The sequence below is a fragment of the Dermacentor albipictus genome, chromosome 4 (assembly GCF_038994185.2).
Source record: "Dermacentor albipictus isolate Rhodes 1998 colony chromosome 4, USDA_Dalb.pri_finalv2, whole genome shotgun sequence".
Classification (NCBI taxonomy): Eukaryota; Metazoa; Arthropoda; class Arachnida; order Ixodida; family Ixodidae; genus Dermacentor; species Dermacentor albipictus.
This window is the reverse complement of record NC_091824.1, coordinates 139,228,564-139,256,188: the sequence shown is the minus strand read 5'-3', so window position 1 is coordinate 139,256,188 and position 27,625 is coordinate 139,228,564. Positions and strand designations below refer to the sequence as shown.

The window sequence follows — 27,625 nt, the reverse complement described above, 5'->3', positions numbered from 1 at the left end:
AAAAATCTGAGCTTATTCGTTTGTTTATTGCGTAAATCGGCGTAAGCACGTGCGTGGGGATTGATTTATGCAAAGAACCAATGCTTTAGAGAGCACTTATTGGACCTGGCTCAAACAATATTTCCTTGGGCTATAGGCTTACCGTTTTTTCCATTTTTTCGAGAAAATTTTTCTGAGCTTATTCGTTTGTTTATTGCGTAAATCGGCGTAAGCACGTGCGTGGGGAGTGATTTATGCAAAGAACCAACGCTTTAGAGAGAACTTATTGGACCTGGCTCAAACAATATTTCCTTGGGCTATAGGCTTACCGTTTTTTCCATTTTCTCGAGAAAAAAAATCTGAGCTTATTCGTTTGTTTATTGCGTAAATCGGCGTAAGCACGTGCGTGGGGAGTGATTTATCCAAAGAACCAACGCTTTAGAGAGAACTTTTTGGACCTGGCTCAAACAATATTTCCTTGGGCTATAGGCTTACCGTTTTTTCCATTTTCTCGAGAAAAAAAATCTGAGCTTATTCGTTTGTTTATTGCGTAAATCGGTGTAAGCACGTGCGTGGGGAGTGGTTTATGCAAAGAACCAACGCTTTAGAGAGAACTTATTGGACCTGGCTCAAACAATATTTCCTTGGGCGATAGGCTTAACGTTTTTTCCATTTTTTCGAGAAAATTAATATGAGCTTATTCGTTTGTTTGTTGTGTAAATCGGCGTAAGCACGTGCGTGGGGAGTGATTTATGCGAAGAACCAACGCTTTACAGAGAACTTATTGGACCTGGCTCAGACAGACAGGCAGACAGACAGACGGATGGACGGACGGACAGACAACGAACTTTATTTAATCCTGAGGAGCTACTGCCAGGACCTCCTAACTGGAGGTCCTTGTAGCCACTGAATGAATGGATGAAGCCACGTTTATTCCACATTAAAATGCACCGAAGACGCTGCGGTGGAAAGGGGAGGGGTGTTATTTCACAAGGGGAAGGCTAAGGCTGCCTCCGTTTTATTAACAAACGTCCTGGAGGCAGCTAAGTGGGGGCCGCATGACGCTTGTGGCTGTCGCGTAGCCGATCGTCGACGATAGCCACTGGGCGCGCACACGTAGAGGACAGAACGCCGTGACGCTCCGTCTTTTCCTGGGCCCTCTGGATAGCCTGGGCTTGCTTTTGGAGTACCGTGCTTCCGATGGCCTCCTCCCACTCGGCTTCGCTGGAGAGGAAGTCGTTAGGCAACGCGGGACATCGCCAGAGCATGTGAGCCATAGAGCGAAAGGTTTCACTGCAGTCGGGACAACTATAGGGTCCCCATCCGAGTACATCGTTCCGAGGAATCCCTGCGACTGGAAAGATCCTGTCTGCAACATTCTAAGAGTAGCTGACTGACCTCTACTGAGATTCGGGTGAGCCAGGGGATAAATTATCCGACCAAGTTGGTAACCTTTAGTAATTTCATTAAATGTGAGGAGTGGATCGTTCTGCTCAGTCCCTTCCTGCCCCTCCGGAGCCTCCAGACCGTCGCGGCGCGTGAGTTCTCGCGCACGGTCGCGGGCCAGCTCGTTGAGGTTTGGGAAGCCCTCGAGAACGTTCGTCCGCATGTATGCGGGGAACCACGTGATATTAGAACCGGGGCAAGCCTTTTTTTTCTAGAGTAGAGGCCTCTTCTCGTGCGAGGTTACCCGATTCGAAAGCTCCTATTGCGTTTCTCGAATCAGTGTAAATGTAGGAACGCCCTGGGTCACACCAGGCCAGGGCAACCGCAATTTGCTCTGCTATACTCGCGGTAGCCGCTGTGACCGAGGCCGAGGAGGGAAGCACCCCCCGCCCGTCTACTATCGACAACGCGAACTTTCCTGTTCCCGTACTGCGCCGCATCGACAAAGACCGCCGCGGAGTCTCTGTCATCTCTAATTTTCTTCAAGATGGCTCGTGCACGGGCTTTACGTCTACCCTCGTTATGCTGTGGATGTACGTTTCGCGGAAGGGCCTCACCAGGTGGGTCGCCCTCGTTTCTCGTGCCAATGTTATGCGCCGGTCCTCCATTATCCTAGGAGCCATGCCAACCTCGTCGAGAATCCGCCTGCCAGCTTTGGTTGACGATATCCTAACCATCTGGGCAGTGACCTCTGCCTCTATGATCTCGTCTATGCTATTTTGCATTCCGAGTTGATCTAGCCTGTCGGAGATCGTGGCAATAGGCAAGCCTAGCACTTCCTTGATGCTCTTGCGCATGAGGGTACTCAATTTGGTCTTTTCCGTTTTTGTCCATACTAGAACTGACGCCACATAGTTAATATGGCTCATGAGAAACGCGTTGTACATTCGAAGGAGGTTGTCTTCACCTAATTCCTTCTTTCTGTTGGACACCCTAGCAATTAACCGCAACATATTCGCCGTCTTGGCTGTAACGTGGGCGACTGTTCTGGCATTACAGCCCCTCGCGTCTATGAGCAGGCCTAGGATCTTAACTGAGTAGACTCTAGGAATTTTCTGCCCATTATTCGAGTATAATACCAAGGGTAGCTGGTTGAGGGTCTTTAATGTAACAGCTCCTATTTACTCGTAGACCGCTTGAGAACCGTGTCCGCGAGGTAAACCTTCGTATCGTCCAAGGTCGCTTGTAGTTCAGTGATGCATGCTCACTGATCTGCAGAGGCAAAGCAGAAGGTTGGGTCTGAAAATTAATCTGCAGAAAACTAAAGTAATGCTTAACAGTCTCGGAAGAGAACAGCTGATTACGATAGGCAGCGAGGCACTGGAAGTGGTAAGGGAATACATCTACTTAAGGCACGTAGTGACCACGGATACGGATCATGAGACTGAAATAACCAGAAGAATAAGAATGGGCTGGGGTGCGTTTGGCAGGCATTCTCAAATCATGAACAGCAGGTTGTCACTATCCCTCAAGAGAAAAGTGTATAACAGCTGTTTCTTGCCGGTACTCACGTATGGGGCAGAAACCTGGAGGCTTATATACGAAAAGGGTTCTTAAATTGAGGACGACGCAACGAGCTATGGAAGGAATGATGGGTGTAATGTTAAGGGATAAGAAAAGAGCAGATTGGGTGAGGGAACAAACGCGAGTTAATGACATCTTAGTTGAAATCAAGAAAAAGAAATGGGCATGGCCAGGACATGTAATGAGGACGGAGGATAACCGATGGCCATTAAGGGTTAGAGACTGGATTCTAAGGGAAGGGAAGCGTAGCAGGGGGCGGCAGAAAGTTAGGTGGGCGGATGAGATTAAGAAGTTTGCAGGGACAACATGGCCTCAATTAGTACGTGACCGGGGTAGTTGGAGAAGTATTGGAGAGGCCTTTGCCCTGCAGTGGGCGTAACCAGGCTGAAGATGATGTTAAGGTAGCGTCAAATAAGGCACTCGCACTCGCATTAGGAGGGAGAAAACAAGTAATAAGTCTCAACGCACGCGAATGAGAGTGTCAATTTAATCGAGCGCCTTCACCCTCTTTGGCGTATGCTAAAGTGACTCAATTTTGGAGGGGTAGGCGGGCGTTTTACGAGGAGCTTTATGCCAGGTTACGCAGAACCTTTTGCGGGGGGGGGGGTAGGGGAGAGGAGAGCACGCATCCGTTGTGCCCCGCCCTTCTCCAGCTACACCTCTGAAAGGCGCTGTACTGTATGAAAGGTACTGTTCGTCTACCAATCAAAGTACCTCGCCAGAAAAACCTACGGCGAAAAGAACGAATATAATACTACTGGTAGAGCTAAGTGGCCCTACCAACCACCCATCTGAGGAGACTGAAGCATAGAAATAGAATGGAAATTAATATTTTTTGTCTGGACACTTTCGTCATTAGACCTGAGAAACATACTTACCCTTTTAGTAGCACAGAAAAGTCGTTTACCGACGTATCCCAAATAATTACTCCTCTCTAAATTCCCCTGCAGACAACGACGTGGCACTTCGAGTGACATGCCCGTCACCGTCCGTGAAGTTCGCCAGCCGCATTCTCTCCAAGTTGTACGAAACAACTCGCAGCCGTGCATCTCCCACCTGTGCGGGCTGCGGCGCTCGCAAAGTCCTTTGTCACAACAGCAATCGACTGGAAGCACTTAACCGCCGACGCCGTGCACCACTCCAGTCGCGATGATTTTAAGAAACCGAAGAAATCATCCACTGTTTCTAAAAGCCCACACATCAAATCATACCCAAACACAAGGGCACTTGAGGTAGAATAAAGAAAGGAAGAAAGACTAAGTGTTAGCTAGAGTAGCTCACCTCATTGTGTACGGCTACAGCTGTTTCCGAGCACTGGACTGATGCGAACAAATTTCAAAATTTCGTACTAGGGCGGCCTGAATATTAACTCCTTCACGATTGTCTTAATCTCGCCTACTCTACAGTGGCATCTCTATTTCCTTCACCGCAGCACGCGTGAACAAGCCCACGCCCCCAGTAGCTCGCGCTGTGGCTCACATTGATGAAGTGGACGTTTCTGCTCTCCTGCCATTTGCTCTCCTTCGCGGGTGTCGCGGGAAAGCGAATAAGAATCGGCTGGGAGAGTGCGTTGCTGAAATGTCCATCCCGGGTCACCTCGCGCGTATCGCGATCGTGATATGCTAAATAGTGGCAGGACAGCCTGTGGGAAGACGCCTGACGGACGACGCTGTAACATAGCCTGCGTCGTCTGCGCATGGGTGGCGACGCGTTGAGAGAAGTTTAATTGCTTAGATATGTTATAGTGGGAGTCTCAAAAAAAAGGGGGGGGGGGGTTCGGTGCGTGTGCACTGTAGGAGCGAGATAAATGATACACACAAGGCATGACTTCGCATGCGCAAAGCCACGGCCCGTTGACAGTGAAAAATACTTCGGGGTAAATAGGCATGCTAGGAGACAGGCTGCACCTCTCCGTGTTTGCGAGACGTTATACGGTTCTTGGTGTACTTAAAGACGTTCCTTGATGTTTACCAGCATGTGACGGATGTTACCTGTGTGAGCTGCGTATTTGGAAAGTCAAAGTGGTAATATTAGAGGTGCTGTTATTAGAGTGGTGACATTACGTAGGCCGTTTTGTGACACAGAATTAGCTCAATTTCCTCTATATGATACGAGACGCAAGGCATCACAAAGTTCTTGAAGTTTATTTATTTCCAAGTCTTCGTTCAGTCGCGCTTATGCACTCTACCATGGGTTAGTGTCCTGAAACGTCAGCATTCTGTTTTTGCAAGGAACGCAACGGAAAGGTGGAGAACGAAGAGAGTTCATAGAAATCCAGTCTTCCTATACTCTGAATGGCTCCCAGTGATGCTCCCATTCAGTCGGTGTCCCTCGACCAGTTGCAGACAGCGGATGTGCCATTACGGTTGGCTGGCACGGCAGTGTTTTCACTACACGGGGTTAGTGAGACGGGCAACAAGAATAAGAGGGTTTTATTTTGACAGATGATTTGGGCAAGGTGAAGTTTAATGCAATGCATACTCAGTACAACCAGCGCAAAACACGATTTTTTATAGGGAATTAAAAGCGACTCAATACTACTCTACTGTACTTAGTCACAGGTGCTGCAAACAGGAGCATATATACAGTGCATTAACATACATTTATGCATTTGTACAGGAACACATTTCAAATACATACCGAAATTTACATAGCACAAATAATTTCTCAGCTTCACGATACTTCGACGTATAAAAATGCAACTAACAGTTTTCCTAGATTAATAAACTGGAAATAACAGCACAAGTCAAGGCGCAGTAACAGACTTCTTCGCATACATTAAAGTTCAAATGGCTTCAAGCTGTATAACTTGTCTGAAATGGGTAAGCGTTGTAGAGCGCCTTCGCGGAGAGATGGGAAAAAACGCTTCCGACATTTGTTTTCACTAAACAAGAAAGCGCGTAAGTTAGATGCGAAACGCACAGAAGGTACGCCAACACATTTCTAGACGACGATCTATATATACCACGTCACATTCTCCAATATGACCTCAATGTGCAGTGACTTCGCGCATCGATGTCATATTGTGAACTATTGAGTGCTGTGTGGGTGTGCCATTTCTCTGCGTCGACGTACCAGTTGCATTATGCAAAAACAAAGAAAAGCCTCCAAGATGACACATTAAAAAAAAATTATGAGGTTTTACGTGCGAAAACCCCTATCTGATGATGCACGACACAGTAGGAGACTCCGGAAATTTGGATCACCTGGGATGCTTTAATGTACACCTAAATCGCAGTACACGGGTGTTTTCGCATTTCAGGCCCATCGAAATGCGGCCGCCGTGGCCGGGATTTGATAGCGATACCTCGTGCTTAGCAGCCTCACACCATAGCTACTAAGCAACCCCGACGGACGCATATCAAGAAGTCCAAATCTCCACACTGGTCCTATCGTAATCTCATTTCGAGCATCGTGTTGCGCAATCGCAGGACTGTAGTGTAACAGAAGATGGAAAATGAAAAGACAATTCCTACAGTAACGCGACATTGCGCTGTGTGTATGTTCGAGGTTAAAGGGACACTAAAGGCAAATATCAAGTCGAGCTAAAGTCATAGATTAGGGTTCGGGAACATCTAAGGCGTGAATATTATCGCGAACAGAGCCTTAATAATTGAGAAATTGAGGCAAATGCCGGACATCATTAGAGAAGTATATTTGCCCGATGACGAAAGCACTCCTCAGTTAAATTCTGTCAGTAGTACTCAGCCACTCGCTCCACAAAATGTCCTTGCATTGTATTACAAGACGAAATAAAATCCTGTTTGTCCAGTCCTATATCACTTTTTTAAAAACGCCTCATTGACATAACCCGGACAACGACGCGGTCGGTCGAAAGACTTCGTTTTCACTCGACTCCGTGCCACCCATGGCTTCGCGTTTCATTAGTTATCGCGTAGTGCTGCGCTGGTTATGCCGGATCGCGATACTCGCACAAACTGCAAGTAGCTTAGAATTCAGCTTGCATGTGATGTCGCGGGATGCCCGAACGGTCTACGCCACTTGAAGCAGCTGCAGCGGCGAATCCGCCAATCTGTCGTGGCTCGTTACTGCCGTCCGTTGGGCGCCGTTTTACTCCCCGACGGCAGGAAAGGGTATCAATGGTGTATGCAACGTCACCACTCCCCGGGTTCGGTGGCAGGAGACTCCAATTTCGAAACAGGTATTCAGGCCCTTCAGATGCAATTTTCTCGTAAACTAAGTCTTTACTTGGCACGAAACAAGCGTTGCGAGGCTTATATAATGATGGTTAAACAGTCCACGTCGACTTATCTGCCTTCAGTGTCCCTTTAAGAAAAATGCATTTGAGTGAGCACATTCGCGCATGCGTGGTTGCCCGACTTTTTTTTAAAATCACAACGGATGAAAGCAGCGACAAAAAAATAGGCAAAGTAATGCGGCACACGTAACCATTTACCAAGGACAGTGCTCATTTTTGTTATGAAGTAATGCCGAAGTAAGGTTATTACAGGTTGAGAACAATGAAAGTAATTCGCAATAAATCAAGTGTGCTTCCTTATATCGAGATTAGGACAATTGACAAATGTAGCATGCGCAAATTCAAACACTATTCAATGCAAACTCATTGAGATGCATTCGAAGAGCAATGGAGACTAACAGCGTACAGAAAAGAATTACGTGGCGAAACTGGTAAACTTAATTAACTTCAACACTAAATAAAATTACAAGTAAAGCGGACATTTTATGAAGATTTCTTTGAGCGTGCTCGTGCACGTCAGTTGTCTAGACGTGTTCACACACGACTTGGCGTAAGGGGAGTACATGTAGCCCCTTCGAAGCAGCTGTGACAATGGCTCACGCGGTGCAATTTCGGGATTAAAGTACACAAGCGTGCGTAATCTGAACTACAGTCAGCAGGCAACGAGGGCACAGCCGCCTGAAGGGTGCCATATGGCACTTCAGCATGCCTACCGATCTTGCAGAGTACGCGATAGTTGTGGACAAAATATACTACAGCGCAGTATATATGGTGAACAAGCGGTGACAGCGGGTAGCACTGTTCGATAAACAAACGACAGGTAATACACAAGTTGGACCATGTAGATCCATAACGGCATTTGATTAGCCAAGGACAAAAAAAAAAAAACTAGGAACAGCGAGCCCGGTGACATTTACCACCAATCAGCCTTAAAGATGGACGTCATTATGAACAAATCAGGAAATTTTTGTTGGCGAGAGTAACCACCCTCCCCTTTCCCATTCATTAACATTGTGTCCTTTTGTAGTGGCGTGTTATTCTTTTCGAGTCGGTGATGAGCGACGTGGAAGAACCTAGTATGTGTGAAGACTGTTTCTGACACGAGAGAGATGCCAGAACAAATCCGCTGAATGTTGAAACGAGCACAGAGGTCAACCCAAGGACCAAAGCCAAAGAAACCAGCGGTTCGACCAATCCAAAAGCAGATATCCATAGACGACACTAAACCATCAACCTTTCAACGGGAATGAACCCGGAAAAGTGAAGCAACTGTAACGCTGGAAATGCTACCACCAAAAACATGAAGAATTCGAAATGCGCCACGTAGTAGTGGAGCTCATGTCATACGTTCTCGACCGAAACAAAAGAATGGAGCACAGAGTAGGACACACACATCCACACACACACACACACACATCCACACACACACATCCACACACACATCCACACACACATCCACACACACACACACACACACAACGTGCTACTATAAAAGCGCACAATGTCAATGAATGTCCATTACTCTCGCCACCAAAAATTTACAGATTGGCTCATGAAAACATTGACAGTCCTTATTAAGGACCGAGTGGTGTCCACGTAACCAGACCTTTATGTTCTGCTTCGTATTAACCAGATTCCTAGAATCGGCATCCATTCGCCGAGCAATGTTTGCTACAAAAAAAAGAAAAAAAAAGTTTGCTACAATGACCTTATTAAATATGCTTGCGGAAAAAAGGCAACAGCGAACTGTAGAAGCACATCCGATGGACGCTCGCGGGATGGTGACGACACGAAGTCCTTCAGAGAATGAACACGCCGTCAACACAGTGCAGGACACCGCCAAGACAGGCGTGCGACGCGTTCACGAGTTCATTAGGAAGCTTGTTGTATAGAGGACGCGGCAGGACGATCGGGGTGAAGATGGTTGCTCGTGAGGCAAGGCCAGGAATGTTCTTGTAAATGAGCGTGCTGGAATATTTCTCGTGCGCAAAAAGCGACAGCAAAAACTGGGAACCTGAAATGAACAAGCCCTGTTTGTTGGCCATTCGTAAAACACGCTGGCGCAGTACAGTCGTGTGTACGCGATACTTACCACAATGAGGTGCAAGGGCACCAGGCTAAGTCCAGTCTGCCAGCAGGACGCCGTCGGCGAGAGAACGTAGAAGCAATAGCAGTCGCTCATGGAACTGGTGATGCTGGTGCCCGAAGCAATCTCTTTTGGTGCGCAGATCTGAGAGTCGATGTGCAGGAGCGTGCTAGGCACCCACCGGAGTCGAAAACAGGAGTGCAGAACCTGTAACGACAGTGCTTATTTGGTAAACACTAGATGACACAGTCGTAATACGAGTCCCGTGTAAAGGACATTTACCAGTAGTAGTGCAGGGCGATGAGACAAGTCCAGTCTGCCAGCAGGACGCCACTGGCGAAAATGTAGAAGCCGTAGTAGTCGCTCTTGGAACAGGTGATGCTCGTGGCCGAAGTAATCCTTTGAAGCGCAGGCCGCAGAGTCGTGCAAGAGCACGCTGGGCGCGCTTGTGGACAGCAGTTGAATACATGTGTGCCGAACCTGTAATGACGGTGCTTATTTGTTTAACACTGGAGGAGGTAAGGGACAGAATTGGCTGTCCCGTATCGCCTAGCAATCTGGACATTGTTCATCGCGTTCCCACCAGATCTAATGACAAGAATAAGAACATCGCTCGTTTCCATCCTAGAACGAAGAAATGCGACTTTGTTAGAAAGCGCGTAAAGCCAAACGTTGTCTTATGAACATTGGATTTTCCGGCTCTTCCAACGCTCCCATTTTTGTGAATGAGCATCTGACCCCATCTAACAAGGCTCTCTTGTTTAAGGCTCTAACCTTGAATAAAGAAACTGGATGTTCCCTTGGACGGGCAACTGCCTAATTAAGGCTAGTAAGACTACTAAAAGCAAAGTTCTGCGTATGCGTGACGAATACGATCTAACTAAATTAGACTAGGCATCATTGTTTAACGAACTGACAATAAAAATGGCTTCTATACTGAAATGAAATCAATTCTTAAACGGATTTCATTCCATCATTCATTTTAATGCTAAGAGTCTTCATAAACACTTCGACGCTATCGATAATTTGCTGGCAACGCTAACTAGTCCGTTTTCACTAATTGCCATTGCTGAACCTGCTTATTTAACGACAAATTTCTATTGCTTCCCTAATTATAAAGTGGAATACTGCAACTGATTGGCGACTAATCACGGTGGTGCTGCCATATATGTTTCTTCTAATATTGCTTATTGGAAACATAATCTATCCTTAACCGTCAGTAGGTGCGAATCTGTTTGGATTGAATTCAGTAACTGCTTTCTTGCTCAAGATAGCTAGAATTTCATATTTGGCTGCATTTACCGTTATCCTTCATCGTCAGTCGATGAATTCTGTAACAATCTCAATCATATTTTACACATTGTATCACTAGAAAACAAGTATGTTAGAATAGGTGATATAAGCATTAATACAAATTTGTGATGTCTCGAGTAAATTGAATACAGTAGTGTATTCCATAGCTACGAATACGGTTGCTTAATTGACGTTCCCACACGCGAAGTCTCTTATGGTATAGGTGCACTTATTGATCATGCATGTTATAACCTGATTCATTCACCAGAGGCAAAAGTTTTGCACATCGACATCAGTGATCATTATGTTTCAATTCTAATGTGCGAACTTACCCACTTTCACACATTAAAGATGTTCTTTACAAAGACGGCTTCATTACTGTTGCAAGTACAAATTGGTCTGAAATTAAATCACTAAACGACCCAAAGAAAGCATTTCCGAAATTTTTTTCACTACTTACATCATACTTCCGAAAGTTCCCATCCAAAAAGAAATGCAAAACTAATGTCATTATCTCACAATCCACGGCTCTCACAGCAATTAGAAATACGCAAACGGGGTAATTTATATAGGAAAACTAATAGGCAACAATATAACACGAACCTACGTGCCCGACATAAAAGCTCCCGTAACACTCTTAATTGTAAAATAAAATCAGCTAAAACGATTGTATTTCAACCAAATTAGAGCTCGATTCCCCTGTTGAGGCTTTTAGTAGTTTCTTAACATTCCCCTACTCCTGCACAGATGAACATGAACCGTCTACCTCATTCATTCTTTTTATTTCCTACAACGCCAGAAGAAATAGCTGCTGTTATAAATCACCTGCTGGAATTTATGAGGTCCACCCTGCTAACATTAATTGCACACCTAATTTCAGACATTTTCATTTATTGATCATTTGTTCTTCAAGATTGGTTTATTTCCTTCTGAACTGAATCGTGGCAATGTTAGCGCAGTCTCTTTAAACAGGCGATAGCTCATTATTGCACAACTAAAGACCTATTTGCATTCTGCCGTTCTTTGGTATAGTTATTGAAGAACTAATTGAAATGTAGCTAAAGAAATATCTAAATTTCATATCCTCTACATGCCAGTTCGGTTTTCACCATGGGTATTCCACAGAGCTGGCACTTTATTCATCTTACGGACAACTAGAAAATTATCGACGAGGAATTTCTCACCGCCTCAGTTTTCATAGATCTAACGCAAGCATTTGATAGCATAAATCAAAATTTCCTATTCTCTAAGCTCGGAACTATTGGCATTTACGGTCCGGCCCTTTCGCTACTAAAATGCTACTTATATAACCGGGTTCAAGTTGTTCCCGTTTCCAGCGCTTATTCTCGACAGCGATCTATTAACATCGGTGTGCCCCAGGGCTCCATCTTGGGGCCACTTCTGTTCTTAGTTTATGTTAATGATTTACCTAATTGTCTTCGACAAAATGCATTCTGTGCACTGATATCACAATATTCACTTTTCATAAAGATCTGATCTCTCGTTAATAAGCTCAACGCTGGCTTAGAAAACATTCTAAGGTGGTGTAATGTTAACATGTTATCTATTATGCAACTAAGACTAAATTTGTATTCTCACATCAGCGAATGAATGGATGAAAACGACTTTATTTTAAATCTGGCAAAGTTTCACCCTGGCTCCGAAACAGCTTCCATTAACACCTATCAGTTTTGGTCCCACTGCCTTCATCCAAGTTGATGTTCATCTTTCCTTGACATTCTCCTTGATTGCAACCTGAAGTATCAATCATTGCTCACAAAAAAGAAAATAGCCTACGGTATACGCATCTTGATTAAAGCACGCGCTTGCTTCACACGCACCACATTGCTCTCACTTTACCACTCTTTCGTCCACTCTCATACTACTTATGGTGTAATATGTTGGGGAACCACCTATAATACTCGTATTGCGTCTCTACACACAGTTGAGATCCAAGCCTTCATAATTACTTATAGTTCACGCTTTTCTAATGCCACTTCCTTACTACACGAGAATAACATCCTTACTATTTCTGGGCTCACTAAGTGCAACCTAGGTATATTTTCTACAGATTTCTACATAATGAGCTACCATCGATCACATTTTGACCACCTAACCTGACAATTCATACTACCACCAGATTCGCGTTAAACAACATTTCTTTCACCAAGAACCCGCACTAACTACGGTAAACAAACCGTAGAATTCTTCCATATGAGTATGGAACACTTGCTCTCATTATGAAAAGCGCAAGATCGTTACACTAATTCAAAAATGAACTGAAAATGCATTTATTATTGATAGGCTAATGAGAAAATTTTCTGTAACCGTTTCTTGTCCGTTTTTTTCTTTTGTTTTTGTTCTTGTAGATAAACTGCCGGTATTTTATTCCCATACCATTCTTGCTACCATGAGATAAGCTAAACCTCTTTATTTGAAATCAATTCTCTATTTTTGCTCTGTCAATGTTCATTTCCTGTTCTTGTATACTACATTATATGCTACTGTTGCTTTGAGATCTCAACTATCGTAACTGTTCTTATACAGAAGGTCCCGACACAGTCTGACTATGGGGCCTCTTCCTGCATACTAAATGCTTGTAATGTAGCCCAACTTGTCACAATAAATTCTCATTGACACAGCCGTAGTACGATTCCCAAGCAAACGATATTTACCGGTAGTGCAGGGCGAAGAAACAACCAGCCTTCCAGCACGGCCGCCACTGGAAGGGCATGCAGAAGCAACAGCAGTCGCTCCTGGAACAGGTGATGCTCGTGGCCGAAGTAATTTTTTGGAGCGCAGACCATAGAGCAGTGCTGGGGCACGCTGGGTACGCTTGAGGACCGCAGTTGAAAACAGGAATGCAGAACCTGTAACGACACAGTGCGAATTTGTTAAACAGTGGAGGGCACAGCCGTAATACGAGTCCCGTGTAAACGACAATTACCAGGAGTAGTGCAGGGCGAGGAAACGAGACCAGTCTACCAGCAGGATGCCAATGGCGAGGGAATGTAGAAGCAATAGCAGTCGCTCCTGGAACAGGTGATGCTCATGCCCCAAGTAATTTTTTTGGAGCGCAGATTGTAGAGTCGTGCGAGAGCGCGCTGGGTACGCTTGTGGACCACAATTGAAAACAGGAGTGCAGAAGCTGTAACGACACAGTGCGAATTTGTTAAACACTGGAGGACACAGCCGTAATATGAGTACCGTGTAAACGACAATTACCAGGAGTAGTGCAGGGCGAGGAGACAAGTCCAGCCTTCCAGCACAGCCGCCACTGAAAGGGCATGCAGATGCAACAGCAGGCGCTTCTGGAACAGGTGATGCTCTAGCCTGAAGTAATCTTTTGTAGCGCAGACTGTAGAGCAGTGCAGGGGCACGCTGGGTACGCTTGAGGACCGCAGTTGAAAACAGGAATGCAGAACCTGTAACGACACAGTGCATATTTGTTAAACAGTGGAGGGCACAGCCGTAATACGAGTCCCGTGTAAACGACAATTACCAGGGGTAGTGCAGGGCGAGGAAACGAGCCCAGTCTACCAGCAGGACACCAATGGAGAGGGAATGTAGAAGCAATAGCAGTCGCTCCTGGAACAGGTGATGCTCATGCCCCAAGTAATTTTTTTGGAGCGCAGACCGTAGAGTCGTGCGAGAACGCGCTGGGTACGCTTGTGGACCACAATTGAAAACAGGAGTGCAGAAGCTGTATGGGCACAGTGCGAATTTGTTAAACACTGGAGGACACAGCCGTAATATGAGTACCGTGTAAAGGACATTTACCAGTAGTAGTGCAGGGCAAAGAGACGAGACCAGTCTACCAGCAGGACGCCACTGGCAAGGGAATGCAGAAGCAACAGCAGTCTCTCCTGGAACAGGTGATGCTCTTGCCCCAAGTAATCTTTTTGGAGCGCAGGCCGTAGAGTAGTGCGAGAGTGCGCTGTGTATGCTTGTGGACCAGAATTGAAAACAGGAGTGCAGAACCTGTAACGACACAGTGTGAATTTATTAAACACTGGAGGACACAGCCGTAATACGAGTCCCGTGTAGAGGACATTTACCAGTAGTAGTGCAGGGCGAAGAGACGAGACCAGTGTACCAGCAGGACGCCACTAGCGAGGGAATGTAGAAGCAATAGTAGTCGCTCCTGGAACAGGTGATGCTCGTGCCCGAAGTAATCTTTCTGGAGCGCAGACCGTAGAGTCGTGCGAGAGCGCGCTGGGTACGCTTGTGGACAACAATTGAAAACAGGAGTGCAGAAGCTGTAACGACACAGTGCGAATTTGTTAAACAGAGGGCACAGCCGTAATACGAGTCCCGTGTAAACGACAATTACCAGGAGTAGTGCAGGGCGAGGAGACAAGTCCAGCCTTGCAGCACGGCCGCCACTGGAAGGGCATGCAGAAGCAACAGCAGTCGCTCCTGGAACAGGTGATGCTGTAGCCTGAAGTAATCTTTTGGAGCGCAGACTGTAGAGCGGTGCAGGGGCACGCTGGGTACGCTTGACCACCGCAGTTGAAAACAGGAATGCAGAACCTGCAACGACACAGTGCGTATTTGTTAAACAGTGGAGGGCACAGCCGTAATACGAGTCCCATGCAAACGACATTTACCAGTAGTAGTGCCAGGCGAGGAGACAAGTCCAGTGGAAAGATGAAACGAAGATACAATGGAAAATAGAAAACTCCCGACTGGATTCTGCCTGACCCATGTGGTGTAGAAAACTGCGAAACGCGAAACTTGCCATGGTTCTTGACGCCGGATAAACTGACGACGTCCATTTTGAACTTTTTGATGTTGGAATATACTGGATTAGCTCCTCAGAAAGAAACGATGCATGACGATATGTAGTTACAATGACTGTTCAGAAGGATGGAGAGAGCAAGTTAACGTGGAACTCAACGAAGTAGCAATCAGAAGACGATCTCGAAAACAAATTCAGTACCGAGATGACTATGACTGTTCAATGCGAGATCTTTCACGCTTGGAATGGAAGAACGAGTGTGCTCAGAAGAATCAGAACAATAACTACCATATCGCGCCATCAAGCAATTCGAAAAGACCAACTAGCAAGAAAATAAGCGTAGTATTTGACGCCTCGTGGTTAAGATCAGGAATGTTCCGAATGATTATCTTCAGACAGGAGGAAATGTGAATGCAGATGTACCAACAGTGTTAATGAATTTTCGAAGAAATTCTTGTAATGACAGCAAACGTAAATACGTTTGCGTTGATGAAGTTACGTTTGGAAATCATAAAAACCAGGCTAAAGTCTTGTACATGGAAGCAAAAATCTTTCCAAGCAATGAATCTTTGGAAAGGGACATCGAACAGTGAAATGAGAATTTAAAAGCGCTTCAAGGTGCCGTTATTACTTTATCAAGCCAAATCCGTATTCTAGGAATGAACTGTGACACGGCCGACGGTATTCTGCTATATCGATATGACGACGCGAGTTAAGTGCTCAGGAATCGAAGAGTACTTCAAGTCAGGGTAAAAATATTCGGTCGGCTGGAATTTCTAACGTCCTGCCCTGTAACAGCTAATATCGGTATTCAATGACGGGAAAGAAACCGGAATCTTGGGACAACCCTCTCCCAGACGAAGATAAATGATCTTTGGAGAAATATACCGAGGAAAATAAAAGACTAAATGCCTCAAGCGCGTATCGACAACAAGAAACGGAACGTAAGCATTGACACTTCTCGGATGCAAGCCCGGCGGGGTATTCAAGTGCAGCATTCATGGTACTGTTATATCAGAGCGGAGACAGTGCTGGTCCTGGCAATGAACACCGTAGCTCTAATGAACACCGTCGTCAGTCTCGCAAATTAGAACTTGGAGGCAACAGTAAAGTATACGACCACTTGTACAATCGTGCTGCATTGGAGAAAGAAAATGCATGAAGCACCCGTTGACCACATACTACAAGAAAAAAAGAATTACTCAGTAGGAGAACAATGGGGATACGTCAATAGCAGTGAAAAGTTGAGCAGATATAACCAGGAGTGACCGTAGAAAAGATGTAGCGAACAATTTTGTGGAAGGGATCCATGTTGCTACAGACCAAACAACCGTTACAAAATACCGTATAATAATGAAAGGAGAGCATTCTCGTGTCAGATATACGTCGAAAATGATCTCAAGTTGAAGTTGATTGAAGTTGACAAGTTCGGCAGTTACTTGAATATTTGGAGAGCAACAACGTGAATGTTTCGTTCCATGATTAATATTTGAGGACAAGTTCTACGGTCCACTAAAAGCAAAAGAAATAAATACGGCCGACACCTGCCTTATTTGGCTAGAACAAGGAGTGTATATTGAAAAAGCGCAGAAATTCAGCAAGCAAGCGAATATGCAGACAGTAGGTGAATACCAGATATATTACGGTAAAGACCCAATGAGACTTCAAAGACGCTTTAAAAATAATATTTGGGGTTTTACGTGCCAAAAACCACTTTCTGATTATGAGGCACGCCGTAGTGGAGGACTCCGGAAATTTTTACCACCTGGGGTGCTTTAACGTGCACCTAAATCTAAGCACACGGGTGTTTTCGCATTTCGCCCCCATCGAAATGCGGCCGCCGTGGCCGGGATTCGATCCCGCGACCTCGTGCTCAGCAGTTCAACACCATAGCCACTGAGCAACCACGGCGGGTTTCAAAGACGCTTTCGGTAGGGCCCGTATCACAAGACGAGCGGCACCCGATCACATGTGAATGGAAGAAATTCGTTGACTATTAGTGCGAGACGTATATGGACAAACTTCGCGGTGGAGTACGCGGTACACTGGCGCGTATACGTGTAAGAAATAATACGACAGTGCGTTGCGTGGCGAAAATACAATTTCAGATCCTTGTAAGAAGTACCTCCTCTTGAGGATCGAGTAATGAAGACCAAATTGTCTGAAATGGCTGGTCTACGTTTAACGGTGCGCTGGGAGCAACTACAAAAAGTAAGGAGACATAGCCAAAGTTTGTGTAGCAACTTTCACAAGTGCCGTGACAAGATGTGTACACTGCGGAACTGTTGGAGGCGCTTCACATCGGTTTTCTACACTATTTTCGGCGTTTCTCAGCTCGAACAGAAACGTGCACAGCAACAATGCAAGACTTTCAAGAGAACGAATAAGGGATTGAATGCGGTCACAGGAACATTACGTCAATGAACAAGCGAACAATTTATGACCTATCACCAAGTGGAAATTTCCTCCCCAAAACATTGTGTGGGGGCGATTTCTCTGAAAGGCTCATTCGTAGTTTTCAAGTCTACCGCAGAAAGCGATCGGTGGATGTGTACTGAATAATGGAGAACTATACACCCGAGTATACGAAGTAGGTTGTATCATTGGGAAACAATCGTTCACAAAAGTTCAAGATGGACCTGGAGAACCTATTCTGCGAACCCAGTTTTTCTCCCAGTTTCCGCGGAGATAACTAGGGGGGGGGGGGCGGATATTGAACAATATGACGGCAACCTTCGACAAAAGTGAAGACTACGTAGAGTTACCAAAGCATTGTGAAAAATGTGGCATTCCGAGCAGACGAAATAAATTACTGGTGAGGAAATGAAATCAGCAAAGAAATATAACCAGGAACGGAAGTAATTAAACGTCTTACTGGGAGAGCGACACACAAAAGTCTTTTGGAAACTGTGGCGAAGTTTTCCGAAGCATAAACCTAACCTCGAAGGTCTGTACAGTAAATACATTCGACAGCAAATTTCATCGGAAGCCCACAAAGTTTTTGTACTTGCGGGACCGGCAAGGTGTAGCAACAGGATTAAGAAAAGGAGCACTGAGAGAACACTAACCATAGTCGTCAGGGGAAAACACGGCTTCATTCAAAAGCAGACGTTCGGAACCTTAAATGCCACAGGGCTTATTTGCCCACACGAGCAAACAACCGTAGTACCAGTGGAGCGTATAGATGGTACTTGTCAGAAGTAGTGCAGGGAGTTTAACGAATCTGCGTCTCCCAGCTGAAAGCCAGTAGCGAGAAAAACGCAGGCGTAACACGGCCGGAGACTAGATGTGCAGAACCGCCCGCTGGATATGCTTATGAATAGCCGCAATGGAAAGCAGACTGTAGGAACGAATGAAGGAAAAAGTGGAGAAGGAAGGCAGGGACATTAACCAGTTTAGCTTAACCGGTTTGCTACCCTACACATGGGAGCGGGATGGGGGGATGAAAGATGGGGAGAAGAGAGGGAGCACATAACACGGCACACACACCGTTAGTTACTCTGTCACTCTTGCGCGGTACGTGACATCACTGTCACAGCCGCTTGTCCAAGCTCGTCTCCTTCGTAAACCGAAGTAATCCCTTCGTCGCCTTCAGCTACGATGTCTGTCGGCGATATGTGAAAATAGTTGCAGCTGACAATAGTCTATTCTCAAGGTGCGCTAGAACGGACGCCAGGGACTGTCTCTGAACATTATATTCAGGACAGTCGCACAGAATGTGTTCCAGCGTCTCCTTGCAAAGACAGGCACAGCAGGGAGCGTTGCCGGCCATTCGAATTCGAAACGAGTAAGATTTCGTGAAGGCCACCCCCAGCCATAAGCGATAAAGCAGGGTGGCCTCACTTCAGCGGAGTCCAGTCGGAATACAGAGGTGCATCAAGGAGGGCAGGTCGTGTTGATTGCTCCGGTCGGTCTGGCTGCTTGGTGTGCTCCGCAGAGAGCGTGATCTCCCGTGCAAGCACTTGTATGCTGGCTCCGTCGGACCGTGAAAGTGGTATGGCGTCTTCCTGTGCGTCTTCAAGAGCTGTCCGAGCGGCTTGATCGGCGTCTTTATTACCTATGACGCCGCAGTGACTTGGCAGCCACTAAAACGGCATGTGATGTCCTTTCTCATGTGATGTATGGAGTAGGCATCTAATATCGAGCACGAGCTGTTCGAATGGCCCGCGACGCAGAGCTGATAGCACAGATTGTAGGGCTGCCTTTGAGTCACCGAAAATTGACCATTGTCGAGATCGTTCCCGATTGACGAAACAACGTGCAGCGCCAAGAGCAGCTAGTTCCACAGATGTTGGGTGGTCAGAGCTAAAGCTGATGGTAATACCTCTTGCTGGGACGACCACAGCACCGGACGAACATTGGATGTTTGTGGAACCATCAGTATATAAATACGTGAACTGTCCGCGTACCTCTCGTGCAGAAGCAGATACAGTTTCAGCAGAGGCGACGACAGCTCAGACTTTTTCCCGATTCCTGGTACGCTGAAATGGACTGTGGGGCTGACAAGACACCAAGGAGGAGCGATGGTTTAGATGCAGCGGTGAAGCCCGAGGCAAGTTTGTCGTTATACGTGACGATAGTTTTAGAGAATGATGATTGGTGCCTGTCTGAAGGTAGCGTTGCAAGGTGGCGATATGGGGCACGTGCATAATGTAATGTGCGTTCTCAGGGCTTCCACCGCGATGCGAGTTTTCATTGGATGGTCCCCAGCAATCGCAATAGTAGCCTTTGTTGACGTGCATCTGGGCAAACCAAGGCAGACTGAGTGCTTGAGCTTGTGCTGCCTGCAGAACACGAATATTTGTCTTGCAGGCGTTGTTCAGTACAGGTAGACTATATCTTAGAAAACCGAGAAAGCTCTGTAGAGTCATTGTGTCAACTGACATCCCCCACGTCTTTCCTGTCAAGTAGTTAAACAACTGGGAGGTTGCTATCAGGCGCCGTTTCATGTAGGAAACGTGTGGGCTCCAACAGAGGTCTCGGTCGATAATTACGCCAAGAAATCTGGGCTCTGACATAGGAAATGGTCCGCCCATTGATTAAGACGACATAAGGCGTCATCGGTTTGCGAGTAAATGCTACTAGGGCGCATTTTTCTGGTGATATGCTGAAACTTTGTTTACACAAGTAGCTCGCTGTCAAAATAGCCGCTTTTTGAAGCCGTGCACATATCTGAGGACGTGTGACTGCCGAAGTCCAGACACAAATGTCTGCGTATATTGAAATTTTGGTGGTAGTTGGCAAGTATTCGGCAAGCCCAATAAGAGAGGTTGAATAGCGTCGGGCTGAGAGCACCGCCTTGAGGAACGGCCCTGCTCGTATAGCGTAGCGCCGTTGGACCATTCAGTTAACACAATGATCTTGCAGATAACTAACTTGCAATCCACAAAAATACTCGACCACCTAGGCCAACCGTCAGAAGAGCGTCGAGAATGGCCTCATGTAACACGTTATCGTATGCCCCTTTCACATCTAAGAATAAAGCTGCAGATAATTATTTTCGGGACCTTTCGTGCTGGACATATGAAACGAGATAAACTACAATGCCGCGGGAAGAGCGGTCACGTCGGAAACCAGCCATGGAATTCGGATAAATCTTGTGTTTAAGGTACCATTCCAGGCGGTCAAGGATCATCCGTTCCATTATCTTTCCTACAAAGCTAGCCAACGCTACTGGGCGGTAAGAGGTGAGCTCTAGCGGGGATTTGCCCTGCTTCAAGATTGGCACCAGGCGGCTCACTTTCCATTCGTCAGGAACATTTCCCTCCTGTCATGAGGTGTTGTAGAGCCTCAACAACGCTATCCGTGCGCATTCTCCGAGATAGCACAAGGCTCTGCATGATATACCATCTGGACCCGTACATGATGAGCGCCTGCACAGAGCTAGTGCCGCCTCGAGCTCCTTCATTGTAAAAGGAAGGTCCATGCGGCAATCACGGAAATAGGGGACGTCATCTCGGGCTGGAGGATCTGGACGTGTCGCTTGGTCTGCCATCCGCGCCCAAAAGTCTTCTTCGACATCGATGTATTGCCGCCCTTCGAAAAGCGCGAGCGCCTTGAATGGAAAACGCTGTTCCGGAAGGCAACGCAGACCTTGCACCGTTTTCCAAATGTGAGACAGTGGCTTGCGGGGGTCGAGGGTCTGGCAAAACGTTGCCCAACGTTCTGACGCTAATGTATCCATTAGACGCTGAATCTTCTTTGGACCCTCCTGGCTGCCCTAAGGTCACGGATTGATTTTGTACGTCGATATCGACGTTCCGCCCGGCGACGAGGTGCTCGAAGTCGCTCTAATTCTATGTCGAAGTCGTTTCGCGTGTAAGAGATCATCAGCACGCGAGTGGCGTTTCGCATGGTACTTTTAATTGTTTGCTCTAACCCAGAGGGTAGGCCCTCGCGGCAGGCATCTTCCATATCAGATTTGAAGTTGGCCCATAGAATCGTCCGAATGGTATTCCGTGGGCCAGATTTAGACGACAAGCCTTTGATGTTCAAATAGGTGGGAATGTGATCACTCCCATGTGTCTCAATATCTGGAAACCACTTCACATATCTGGCGAGAGAGTTAGAGATGAAAGCAAGGTCGAGGCAGCTGCCGTATTTCACGGCTCGAAGAAAGGCGAGGCTACCATCGTTCAAGAGAATAAGGCCATAGTTGTAGGCGATGCTTGCTAATCTTCGTCCTCTTGCATTTGTCCTTGTACAATGCACACCATCCCCATGCTGGATGGTGTGCATTGAAATCTCCTATGAAGACCCATGGGGCGGGACAAACACTCAGATATCCGCTAATCTTTTAGTATCGAAATTGCTGGAAGGCGATACATACACGCCTATGAGAGTAAACAAGAGTGTTCTTTTTAACTGTGATGCATATATACTGATTGTCGTCGTGGGGCGCAGTTGGTTGCAAAACATAGGCGAGTTCACGACGAAAAAAAACTACGATTTTGCTGCATGCGCTATTTGTTGATGACATGATACATTCGTATCCTGACAGTGATTGGTTTCGACAAGTTGGGCTCACAAATGACGATGAGTAGAAACACATTGGTGTACACATAATGACCGAAATCTGAAATTCGTGATTTTAGCCCTCTGGCGTTCCACTGGATGACGGACGCTGCCTTGACTTTTCCGAAGGATGGGGTATGGGCAGCCATTTTTCTAGTTGAGGGTTTCGAGCACTGGGCTTAATGCGTCCAGCACTTTAATTGCGCTTCGAGCAGACGGTGTCCCCGTGTCCACTAAAATCGTTCGGATGGCCTCCATGAGGGAACGTAGCACCGAGATGACTTGACGATCTGTCTTAGGTGACTCATCAATGGCCGGAGAAGGCTCCAGTGGGGCCGCGACCTTCTGAGGTTCCTTAGCAAGGGAGCGGCTCGGTATCGTAGGCCATTCCTCTAAAGAATTAAAGAGTTATCTGATTCCCTCGTGGAAGTGTTGGGCCTTTCGCGGCGCGACTAAGTGGTACCGCAGTGTAGCGGGTACTATCGCTTCGCGCATGCGCCTTCTTTGAAGATGTACGATCGCGTCGTCGTCGACGCCGGACTACTTCGGCTGCCTCCCTGTGGGCCGTATTGTCTCTGGCCATTTGCTTCAGAACCGCGCGCTCCCTCTTGATGTGGGGGCAGTCTTTCGACGAGGCTGCGTGAGGGCCCCTACAGTTGGCGCACTTCAGAAGCAGACGGTAGGAACCTGAAATTAGGCAGGGCTTGTTAAACACTCTAGAGCACAGCCATACTGCGATTCTAGTGTTCATGGTACTTGCCAGGAGTAGTGCCGGGCGAGGAACGAAGTCCAGTCCACCAGCAACACTTCCCCGCCGAGGGAATGCAAAAGCGTTAAGACGGTCGGTGACGGCACGATTGGTGATCAAGGTCATCTGCGACGCAAGGAGGAAAGTAAACAACCGGAAAAAAACAGCCGGAACCGCAAAGAAATGGACCACTCACCGTAGCTGCTGCACGGCCGGGCTCCGCTCCAGACCGTGGGCGACGTAAGGTCGCCGCAATAGCTAAAAGCTGGCGAGGCAATTTCAGAACGGCGTTTGCTTCCGTGATTCCACATTTCGCTCGATAGCACTGACGCGCCCGGGCTACCTTGTCACGAAATAGTGGGGTCGGGTCGCAAGGCCATTCTGAAGGGTCCATGTCCCTGACGCACTCGTAGAGGACGGCTATCAGCTGTTGCCTGCGCAGTATGAGCTAAGCCTTATATCCGTTAAAACCTGAAGCTATACGCCGCCACCCCGCAATACGTGGCCCGTCCTCTTCGATTCCGGCACGGAGAAGACCCATGTGGCCGCAAGCCATGCCCACGAAACCTCGGGCTTACAGCTAAGCAACCCTAGTGAGCGCTAGCTAGTGCAACTGAAGAAACAGTTAACTTCCCTAAGGCGTGCGCCACCCTCGCCAGCTAGACCATCTAGAATATGCACAAAGACCACCTGATGAGCGTTTAGGACGCTCGATGCGAAGCTCGCAGGGACGACGCTCGCCGTGACGAGGGGTTGCTGCGCAGGTCTTGGGGTTAGTGGCCACTCTCAGACTTGGATGTCCAGTTGCCGTCCGATGTGCGAACGGCCACAGTCGTAGAAGGAAGGTTGCTCAGAAGCATCTGATCTGGAATGTAGGCAAGAAAATACTTGGAATTTTGAGCAGAAACCAGTGCTGCCAAATTGTCACGTGTAATATTGTCACATCTGTGGGCGAACATTTTCCACACGCCAGGACCAAATTCATTCAGGAAAGCATCTATACGCTGCGAGGAAATCTTCTTGCTGATAATCTACGGCCAAATTCCCTGCAGCTGACTTAAGTAAAACCCATTCGACAAGGAAACGCTACACAAGCACGATGGAGTCCAAGATATGTGCGTCTGAGTGGCCGGCAGTAAAAAAAAAAAGGGGGGGGGGAGTTTCGAAATCAGGTACAGCGCCTTGATAACATGCCTTTCAGACCTCGGACATCGAGTTCTAGTGGCAGCTATTCACGTGTTCAAGCAATATATAATACCAACCAAGAAAGCTACCTGTAAAAAAAGCTACGCTACCCGCTGCTCATCGGCATGTTTCAAGCGTCATACTTGGCTTAGACAATAAGAATTACACGATATTCAGTTTGTTATACATGGCCACGTTTTGTCTGAACACATGATGACCCAAAACGTATGAAACTGGTGGTCATAACCCCGTAGCGGAGCAATTCAGCGCCTTAACGAAAGATATAACCCGCTTTGGTGAAACTGCTTCCAAAATGTAGTCTTAATCGCACTGGAGACTCAAAAAGTGGCCGGGCTCGGTTACGTGAGCCTTTGGTAATGCGTGTCATTGAAACTTGCAGTCAGCCGCAGAAAGCGCAACCGAAGCTGGCCATCCGTAAGATGACATTCAGGAATCTCACAAAATAGCATCCGTGTAATAATTCAGGCATGTCGCATTGACTTCAGTTGTCTTCTAATATAAGCAACTACTATTGCCCATATTTGTATACTGCATTTTTTAGGCTTGTAGCGCAGCTCAGAAAGAGCAAGAAGGGAGGTGGAAGGGATAGTGAAAGGGAACGGAGAACAGAGTGAACGTTCCCTTTCATTACCACTTCCATCTTCCTTTTTGTTCTCAGAGCTGCTCTACAAGCGTAAAAACGTCATGACACACCAACTCGCCCAAACTGCCACGCTTTTGTATACTGCAGCAGATTAAAGCGAAAAAGCACACCTCACGTCAAAAAAATTTAACACGTTTTTCACTGCCAGAATAATATTTCCCCCGAGATCTCGGACATATTGTCCACAATATGTAAAATTTCCCACCTTTTGGCAAAACTGCCTCGGACGTTCTCCTCGCTCACCGCCATCCAAAACGGTCATCTGCAAAACGACAACAGCAGCGGGCTTATTGTTGACCGCTCGAGGACAGAGCCGAAGTACGAGACGTCAGTACGCGATACTCACTAGTAGTGGCGGGCGAGGAGCAAGGTTCCGACTGCCAGCAGGACGCCATGGGTGAGGGAAGGTAATTTAACAAAACACCGTCGGCCAGATTACGAGTGGCGCTCTAGGTCACCTCCCGAAGGGGACGTTGGGAGGATGGCAAATGGGGAGCAGCCTACTGGATAACTTATGGGCTTCTATCGAACGCAGACGTCGGGATCCTGAAAAGACAAGATTCCGTACTGAGCATTTCCACTAAAACATCCCAAATCGTTTTGCACAGAAACGATTTCCCGGTTTCTTGAAAAAGCACGAAAGTGGTCTCGCGACCCCAGTGCAGTTTTGAGCGGGACAAGTTAACTGAGTTACCAATGTTGCAAACAAAGGAAGCAATAATAAAACATTGAACGGTAGCTATAATGCAGTATAAATATTTCTAAATTTAAGAGGCGTCTTTGATGAAGTCAAATACTAAGCTCTCTTCAGGGAGTTTTCTTAGAGAATCAGTGGGTGGGGGCTTAACTTAATTAGAAGCCATCTCCGAAATTGTAGCAATGTGTTTCACAGGTGCATCTATCTCCAAGCTAATGTCAGTGAATAAAGGGGCATCACGAGGGCATTTTAGGGCAGCTTTTATTTTTGCTTTATAGGTAAATAATAACGCTACCATTCCACCAATAGAGAAAAGGTTTTGTACGCGGATGACATGAATTGTTTGATACATGATAAAATCAAACAGGCGGTTAAGGGAGTTGTCAAAGTTGCCAGGTGTGACCGAGCTTCAATTTAAGCACATGAAGCAAAGCAACGTGAGCATTTTTTAAAAGGTTTCGAAGCACGGGAGTAAACCTTTTATGCCTAGCGGCATTGATCATATAGAGCGGACAAGCAGTATACTATTATTGAATGTTTTTCATGACTACGTTGGAATGACCACGTTGGCAATTTAAACATGAAGCGATCTGGTAGAATAGGTACGTTAGGAAAGACGAGACCAAATGCCACTTAGATGTAGGTCAAGCCCATCTTCGATACGATCACAGATACAGTACGTATTGTCATGTGGGGCACAACTTCTAGCACTAAAATTAAACGGTGAACGACGAAATAAAGCATTTCCTTTCGCTTCAAAGCTGCCGAAGAACAGACCACTAGGGATTCCAGATTTCGTTACAAATCCAGCCACACACGTGCATACTGGCGACATTAAAACTGAGGTTAAGAGATCTACAAAAACTTGAACCAAGGACAAATCACGGCAGACAGCCTTGACCTCTTGAACTCCACTGTCGGGAATGGTTGCAATACTGAAAGGGAAATTCAGCAAGCAAAGTCCTAGAGACATTTCAGCAAGCTACCAATAATTTTTTTCCCCTACGCCTAGGTAGTACAAAGCTTTTTTTCTTTTTAGATGTTAAGTTCCTTTTCCTGGGCTATCCAATTTAATTTACGCAACAAACGGTTAGTGGGGTTTTCTTCGCCAAAAAAAAAAATGTTTTGTATTGCGTTACCATTGTTACAGACTTGTTCTTTCATGTTTACTCGCTAACGATGTATACTTTCTTCGTACTACTTTCTGCTAATTCCCTGTATCCTCCCCTCTCGCAATAGTCCTTCGGGAGCCTATGAGGTAACTGAATCAATAAATAATTGCTGACAGAACGTTAAGCTTTGTTTAGTCACGTGATGTGTTGAATTATAATTACCACATGATAAAGCATTTCATGCTTGCTTATGAAGGGGTAGGCCAGATAAGTGAATTTTCATAAGTGCATAAAAATTTACATTTTTATTTTAGTTACAATTATGTTACCGCTGCTGCTCGAGTGGAAAATATTGAGGACAGGGGCCTAGTCAGGTACCGACAAGCACTTGTATTCTCTGGTTTTCTTCGTATTGTATTTCCTTTGTCGTATACTTGTCGAAGCGATGAAACGAATTTATGTAACGAAAGGGAAGGTGAATCTGAAACTGAAGCAATAACACCCATTTCGACCAATCGAGGACACAGCCGTAGTACGAGTGGTCTGTGCGTGGTACTTGCCCGTAGCTAAGAAGGGCGACGAGCGATCTCGTCTGCCGGCGAGACCACGCCGGCGAAGTGGAACGGTCGGTCACGGTACGAGCGGTGCTCTAGGCCATCTCCTGAGGGGGACGTTGGGAGGATGGCAAACGTGGAGCAGCGCGCTGGATATCCATCTCACACGTGGGCTGCAATCGAAAGCAGAGGTCAAGATTCTGCAACACTAAGGCATGGATGCAGTAAGGCTAAGTGCTGGGGGAGTTGGTACATACCGAACGAGGAATTAAACCAGTTAACCGGGTGCATACACAGGAAAGAAGTGCATAGGACGATGCTCGTTTTACTATCAAGCGACTTCAACCAGCATCGTCCTGTGCA

At 46.5% G+C, this 27,625-nt stretch overlaps 1 protein-coding gene across 3 annotated transcripts in view; it reads right to left on the bottom strand.

The window, feature by feature from the left end:
- Positions 1–5,209: 5,209 nt before the first annotated feature.
- The window catches only part of LOC135895765 (uncharacterized), a 34,419-nt gene continuing 12,003 nt past the window's right edge, over positions 5,210–27,625 (bottom strand). Inside the window, exons 4-18 of one of the 3 annotated variants that reach the window (XM_065423923.2) lie at positions 27,269–27,435; positions 25,246–25,445; positions 25,105–25,161; positions 23,063–23,915; positions 15,158–22,989; positions 14,881–15,080; positions 14,606–14,806; positions 14,328–14,528; positions 14,050–14,250; positions 13,773–13,972; positions 13,495–13,695; positions 13,223–13,417; positions 9,537–9,734; positions 9,261–9,461; positions 5,215–9,182 (exon numbers count right to left, since the gene is read on the bottom strand). In XM_065423923.2, the coding sequence (XP_065279995.1) occupies positions 13,876–13,972; positions 14,050–14,250; positions 14,328–14,528; positions 14,606–14,806; positions 14,881–15,080; positions 15,158–15,325 (1,068 nt within the window). In that variant the 5' untranslated portion in view covers positions 15,326–22,989; positions 23,063–23,915; positions 25,105–25,161; positions 25,246–25,445; positions 27,269–27,435 and the 3' untranslated portion in view covers positions 5,215–9,182; positions 9,261–9,461; positions 9,537–9,734; ... (1 more) ...; positions 13,495–13,695; positions 13,773–13,875. Of the gene's footprint in view, positions 9,183–9,260; positions 9,462–9,536; positions 9,735–13,222; positions 13,418–13,494; positions 13,696–13,772; positions 13,973–14,049; positions 14,251–14,327; positions 14,529–14,605; positions 14,807–14,880; positions 15,081–15,157; positions 22,990–23,062; positions 23,916–25,104; positions 25,162–25,245; positions 25,446–27,268; positions 27,436–27,625 lie in introns of those variants that run through there. The other 2 variants (XM_065423920.2, XM_065423924.2) reach the window with 2 other exon arrangements.